General features: G+C 39.7%; 1 protein-coding gene across 2 annotated transcripts in view; it reads left to right on the forward strand.

The window, feature by feature from the left end:
* The first annotated feature begins 7116 nt into the window (after window positions 1–7116).
* The window catches only part of pou2af2 (POU class 2 homeobox associating factor 2), a 12995-nt gene continuing 12568 nt past the window's right edge, over window positions 7117–7543 (forward strand). For both annotated transcript variants that reach the window (XR_004330687.1, XM_032509970.1), the window contains exon 1: window positions 7117–7332. Coding sequence is in view for 1 of the 2 variants with exons in the window: in XM_032509970.1 (XP_032365861.1) it covers window positions 7323–7332 (10 nt within the window). In the remaining variant the exon portion in view is untranslated. The remainder of the gene's footprint in view (window positions 7333–7543) is intronic.

The raw sequence follows: 7543 nt of genomic DNA on the forward strand, positions 1-7543 counted from the left end.
AGTCTGGTTTACCTCATATTTCCATCTCTTGCTTCATCCACAGAGGTCTCTGCCCACATAATGTGACCTGCTCACTCTCACTCCTGCACATTCAAAAAGAGAAATTGTTTACAAAGTGCTGAAGAAAAGGATTAGATTCCCTTCGACTTAATATGTTTCCATGTGCTTATCCAAGAGCTGGGTACTGTAATATATCACTACTTTTACGTAAGAGTACGCCGGCTGTCTTCGGTTGCTTAAATTCATTAGTTCTGTGACGAGCACATTTCCGTTTTACTGTAATGTGAAAAAATGTGTTATTGATTGAGAAGTGTGACTTCAGCTAATTACGGCTCGCTGAGTCATGTCTGTGGAGGTCAGTGGCTCAACATGTCTACACTTTTTATGCATTTTGTAGGATTTTCTCTTATCCACATTTAGCAAACCTGGCCCTTTTGGCAGCAATGAGTTTAAATAAATAATGCAGAGATGGAATATGATGTAGATCTTCATGGTCTCCCCAGTGATTGAGCATGGAAATACAAGCATGCACTAAGATTGAGTATTTCTGCGAGGGACAGATTTATGTGAGTGATGCAAATATCTGTGGAGGCAGGGCTTGAATAAACATTTATATTACCCCACTCAGCAAAACACATCTTCCAGACTCTCTGAAAATTTAAAGTATTTCTCTTGAGTGTGACGAAGCACTATCATTTCCAAGAAAGAGCAAGTGGCCGGGGCTCAGAGACATACCAAATTTTACAAGCTGGAATTTAGCTTTATGAGAATAATCCCTATATGTGCATGCTACGCACAGGATCCCACGAAGAATCCTCTCCAACACAGTTTCCTCCTCCGTCCGAGACAAAATACTCTGTCCTCTGGAAAATTCCACTCAACTGTCCAAGACCATATCCTGTGATAAGAAACATGTTATTCCTGATGGTGACAGAGAAAATAACAGTTTGGGATTTTTTTGAAGAGGCTGAAAATCCAAAATGAGTTTACAAGGTTCTGCTGGCTTTGTTATAAAACGGGACAGCCCAGCTTTAAATGACATATTTCTTAGTCACAGACTCCAAACAGACACACATTAAACTGACAGAACCCATCAGGTCAAGTTTTTTCTCGGTTGTTGCCTTCATAAGTGGTCAAAGAAACAAAATGTACATATATTCAAACTGGTAGATTGCATAATCGCAACAAATATTAATTTTCAGGCACGCACTGTACACTACTTGTTTAGCACTAAACAGCAGACAGTTACAGTAAGCAACTAACATAGTGGAGCATTGAGCAGCTGAAGAGCTAAATATTTCCCTCAGGAGGTGGTGGAGAACAAAAACAGAGCTAAAAGAGAGTGAATATTAGACTAACAGTCATCAGGCAGCCACAAACATGACTCCAAATGAATGATAATGTTGTTGTCTGCTGGATAAATATATCGTTGCCCACCATATCAACACAAAAGGTGATAGGTTCAATGTTGTGTTCACATCTGGTTTCTGCCGCCCCGAGTGGCCATAAAATTAACTATTGCAGTGTTACAGTATAGTACAAATACCTGAAGTATACTTAAGTACAGTATTTGTGCAAATGTTTTTTGTTACTTTCCACCACTGTTGTACTCAGGGATTGTTGCTGACCTTAAAAAAAAAAAAAACTCACGTGCGGACCTTCATTATGTCTTTCAAGATAATTATTGGTATGATTATTAGTAGCAGAGGCATTTGGAACATCATGGTGGTGATGGTAGCAGTAGAAATCAGAGTTGTATAAGTAGATAGTGGCTGGCTGATATTTAGTTTCCAATAAAACGCTTGGCCTGACATATCAACCTGACCTAAGCACAGTCTGTACTCTGTTGACAGTGGAGACTAACAGCAGCAGAGGAGATGTGTGATCAGACCCAGCCTGTGGTAAATAATGACTCAGCAGTGTAGCATGATAAGCAAAAGCTGTTCGAACAAGCCCAGATGACATAGAGATGAGAGAAGCTGTATTTCTACTCCTCCCATCTGTCTGCATGTCAGACTCTTTCTATCGTTTGTCTGATATAATTTGTGTGTGTGTGTGTGTGTGTGTGTGTGTGTTTGTTAACTTCATATATCCATGGCTGTCTACCATTCCATGAATCTGACCATTTTGTTATTGATTTGAGCTTTCCTGTTTTTATTTCCAGTCCATCCCTTCACCTGACTGTCACTGCTGCTGTGTCGTTCTAGATTGAGTTGTCTCTTACTGCCCTCTAGTGGATAAACTGCACAGTGTGTCAGCTGTTATGACAAAAGGAATCCACTAGAGGTCAGTTTAGAAACACACAAGTCATCATTCTGGTGAACACACACATGCCAATGACTGTAACATCACGTACTGTAGATCAGTTCTAACTTTACACTTAATTTAGTCATCTGTGATATTTAAATTTCTAAAACTTAAATAATATTCTAACTAGTTCCGTTCTCGCTTTACACATAAACAGTACAATAAATACAGTATGCTTAAGAAAACATTTGAGGCGAGGATTTAGGGACACTTTTTTTTTTATTTTTTATTATAAAAGTGACCAACTGCTGCTTTAATGTAAAGAGAAAGATCTTGATGCATTACCACTATAAAATGCATTTGCATATGTATTTCGGTCCTTTTAATAGGACACACTTAATCCTCACTGGTGGTTTTAGAAGTCAAATAACTAGTTAAACATAGACCACCTGTATGCAGTCAAGCAGAAGATTTAATGTCTGGTGTTAAATCTTGTCAAATCATGTTTTCTATGTGAAGGCAGTGTAAAATTTAAACATGTATGAAAAGAGTTTAGGCAATGCATCCAAAGTAGTTATCACCGCATCCCTGCATTCACAGTCCTGGAACACAGTTGGCAGAACCGCATCAAATAAATAGAGAAAAACTGGAATTAATACAAATATTTTAATGAAAAAGATCAAAATGTTATGAAAGTGTACGCCACATAATACTTTTGATATTTGGTTTTGGTAGGTAAGTTGAAAACTTCCAGGTGTAAACCCCACATGTGCTTTTAAAGCATGTGAATCCACATTGGCTATTCACACAGTACATTATGTCTTTTTATTTCATTGTATTTTTATTTCAAGCTTAACTTTCGCCATATTTCCCATATGATGCCCACAACACAGTCTGGTGCCTTTGCAATAGACTGCAAACTGTAAACAGAAGAAAAATCTATTACTGTTCACCAAAGAACTTTCCCAGGAAAAAGCTAGCAAAGAAAATTGAACATTGTTTACAAGATAAAATGGAAAAGGCTTTGTTGGAGGAACCCTGAAGACCCTGTAGAGTGTAAAGACTGGGAAGTCATAATATGGGAGACTGAGACACTACAATGCGGAAGTTGGATCTTTTCCGGCCTCTTCTGTCCGTTGCAGAGGAGAGCTGTGCATTCATCTTATCTCTGAGTCATTAACTGATAAAACACCACACAGCAGTCAGCACACATGACAAAAGTACAATACTGCTATTGACAAGGAAGTCAGCTCTCGAAATTCAAAGCAAACACCAGGCCTGACTAAAAAGCTTTGAAAATCCCCTCAATTTTCCCCATTATAAAATGTAACTGTAATTCTGACTCATTTAGTGCATAAAATGCTAAAAATAACATGCCAATTCTTAGTCTGATCAAATATGTAATCCCATTTGTGATATGTTTGCTGCATATGTGTGCTACAGTAAGCCATTCATTAAACTTAATAAAGCAATTTTATGTTTTTCACCTGAGTAGTTTTTGAAAAAAAACTTGTGTATAGGAAATGTGTGGAAGGGGTTTAGACCGCTTGTTTTCATCTCCAGTGAGGATACAACAAAAACATTCAGGTTCAGTTTTGTGTGCTTTTATTTCTAGGGCTGCAGAGATTTTCACAAAAAAACCTTTTGCCATTATGAAATTCAAGAGACCAAATTTTCTTGAACATTCCAAACCCATTTACAAAATCCCACAGAAAACACAGCATATCTTTACATCTGGGAAGCTGGAACTAGAGAATGTGAGGCAACATTTCTTCTTCATAAATTAATTTTTAATTGAAAAAAAAAATGCTTTTGCAGTAATTAAAAATAGGTGTGCCTGCACAGAACCTGTCCCACTTTGTCTGCATGTACCAACATGCATTGTGGGTGTGCCTTGCAAAGGCAAACTCCAAAGACCTGCCAAGTTTGAAAATGGACTTCTTTACCTGGCTGTTGGATGAATAATGTATGCATGCAGAATCAGGTGAAACAATGAACACCCTCATAGCCGCTATTCGCAGCTAAGCTTGATGTTTTTAGCAAAACAACCATAGCTAATAAAATGTTTTTTCCTGTTTTTATTACTGGCGTTGACTGGCAGAAATACTACTGTAAAATGAATGACATAATTACTGTTTATGCAGCTAACATGATTAACTGAGATAGTGACCATGGTAAACAAATATGTAAAACATTGGCATGTCATCATTGCCATTGTAACCATGGTAGCATTTAGCCCAGGGCACCTCTGCCTCACAGAGCATGCTAGCTGTATGTAGACTTATCAAAAACGCTAAAATGTGAAGGAAAACAGGATAGACACACATAAATTGTGTGTGTTGTGTGTACATATTAGGAAGTCATTTGGCCCGGGCCATCATATTGCTTCACTGACCAAACCTCATATGATTCTGTCATGATGTGATTTACAATGTTACGAGGGCATTATGAAAAGTCTTTTGCACAGAATCATTACTTTTGTAATGCTGTGGGTTGTATTCATATCAACAGTCTATGATTATGTTGGCTATATTACAAATGTATTGCAAGCGTAAGCTAAGAAAATCCCATTGCATCAAAACATTGATGCACAAGGATCCTGTTTTAAAGGTCCCATGACATGGTGCTCTTTGGCTGCTTTTACATGGACCTTATTGGTCCCCTAATACTGTATCTGAAGTCTCCTTCACAAAATTCAGCCTTTGTGCAGAATTACAGATACCAGAGCCAGTCCCACAACGATCTTTCCCTAGGACGTGCCATTTCTTTCTGCAGCTATTGAGGAGGAGAGGGGAGGCAAGGTGGAAGCTGGGGGTGTGGCCTTGACCAACTGCCACTTTGCTCGTTTGTAAGCCATGATGTCTCTCTTTTTCTCCTGGGCGGGCCAAAGTCTCTGGGCGGGCAGAGCAGAGAAACGAGAGAGAGGTAACCTCCAGATCCAGATCGACCCATCTGAGCTTTAATTTTCTTTTAGACCGAGCAGGATACCCAGGGCTCGGTTTGCACCTATCGCCATTTCCACCCACTGGGGGACCATAGGCAGGCTGGGGGAATACCACCCCACTTCAAAATATCCAAACTATCTATTTGATTTCATCCTTTCCTGCTTGAATCCCACTCAATAGTTAGTAAAAAAAGTTAGTGTTTCTCATCACTTTTAATTGATTGACTGATGATTAATGAGTGCTCACGGCACTAATAACGACCGAGAAGGAACCAAACTGGCATACCAGTCACATTCTGCATATCCAAATCAGCCATATCTCAAGTCTGTCAGTGAAGCTGAACATATGGAGTTTTTCCATTACATGGTACCTGCTCGACTCAGCCCAGCCGCGGTGCCCCGTCCATCTTTTTACGTTACAGATGAGTACCGCCTCATGCGTGAGGAGAGTGTGCCTGGTAGTCATAGCAGGAAACTGCCGCGACGTAACGCAACACACATACAGAATGTAAAAGGTGTGTTGCTTTTGATTCTCAGCATGGGCCTGTTGCCAGAAGCCAAATTTAGTTTCAAAAGAAGCTAGAGGCAGCAAAAACACAAAAAAAGCTAGCTAAACTGTTTAAACACGGGGGGGGGGGTTGTCGGTCCCCCGTCTGTCCCGTCTGTCGCTAGCAATGATGACGCAGTGGTTAGTGACAATTCTCTCCGACCAATCAGTAGTCTGCAGGTTTTCACGTAACCTTTTTGGTATCGCCTCAGCTCGCCTGGAACCTCGACTGCGGTGGTACTAAAAAAAGTACCTGTTAGCAGGTACCAGGGACTTTTTGTTTTGGAATGGAAAACCAAAAACGTAGAGTTGAGGCGAATTGAGATGGCACCATGCAGTGGAAAAATGCCAATAGTGACAGCATTTCTGGTGGTCTAGGAGACTATCATTGGGATTCAGATCATACGGTCAGCATGTGACATTTGGAGGCTTCTAAGTTAAGCATTCATCATCAGAGTAGCATTTGCAGTAAGTATTCGGATTTCTGTTTGAAAAGATTACACCAAACTGCATGCAAATTCAAGTAGGCATAAGTTGTGCGACTTTAATGTTTTGCTAGTTTATCTCACTGGTTTTACTGTCGGTAGGCAGTGGAGTGTATCAAAATGTAACCAAGCTCAATCTTTATGTCATCCCCACACAGTATGATTGTGTACATTTCCATTGACACTATTCACATTTTACACAAACTACCGGAGTCACAATCCAGAAAGTAAAACATTGTGAGGTTCAGCCAGGAAACAATTAACAAGTCAGATGGGAGCTTCGTTATAAAGCCAGACAGAAACTGTTTAGCAAAGCGAGCCTCCAGCAATTCTCCCCTCTCCTTTAAACACAAGGTTGAGATGAGTCATTTGTTCTTACTTTGCTCAAAGTCTTTTATACAAATGCCAGAACATCAAAACACAAAAAATTGCAAAATAATGTCTCATTTAAAAATATTATTGGCGGGAGGCATCAAAATCTGTTGTCAACTGTCTGACCTGAGATGCCATCATTTGACCAGCAAACACCAAAAAAAAAGATGCTTTGGTACATTCTAAGCTGTCACTTCTTTTCTGCTTGGTAAAGGTTTTATTTATTCCAGAGATGCCAACGCTCAAACTGAAACAAAACCAAAACCTATCCCACAAGCCAGCAGCAAGACTCCAAAACTCCTGCAGCTACAAATCACAATGTGGAAACAATATATCCTTTTGAAATTGGATGATGAGTGGGGGCTCAGGGAGGAGTGACATGCTGCTGCCCAGTCTCTCTTCCATGCCCCTCATGCTTCCAACCCATAATCTTGACTGCAGATGCAAATAGTCAAAAAAACGTCCCCACCAAACATTTGCATTTAAACAAATAGATAAAGGTCATTTTGAAAAGCAGCCTTCTCATGACTGCAGTGTGAGGTGGCATGTTCCATGTGTCCCTGCCCTCCTGACAACTTAGTTAAAGCTCCCATCGTGGCACGCCACACAGTATGGTGCTGCACACTGGGATTCAGCTACTGTAGGCAAATACAGCAGTGTGTGTGTATGTGTGTGTGTGTGTGTGTGTGTGTGTGTGTGTGGGGGGTAGTCAGACTGCAACAGCATCATGGACACAGGTAAGACACACTCATTCATATAGAGGCTGACAGCTGCTCTTGCTGTCATTACTATGCTTATAAATGTTCTATGTGTAATGTTTTACATGAGGTTTGCTGCAAAAATAGATTTTTTAACACCTGTTAAACATTTAATTTTTCAGTTATATGTAAAATATAGGTGTGTGTGTGTACATATATATCTATGTGTATATATATATATATATATATA

The sequence above is a fragment of the Etheostoma spectabile genome, chromosome 3 (assembly GCF_008692095.1).
Source record: "Etheostoma spectabile isolate EspeVRDwgs_2016 chromosome 3, UIUC_Espe_1.0, whole genome shotgun sequence".
Lineage (NCBI taxonomy): Eukaryota > Metazoa > Chordata > Actinopteri > Perciformes > Percidae > Etheostoma > Etheostoma spectabile.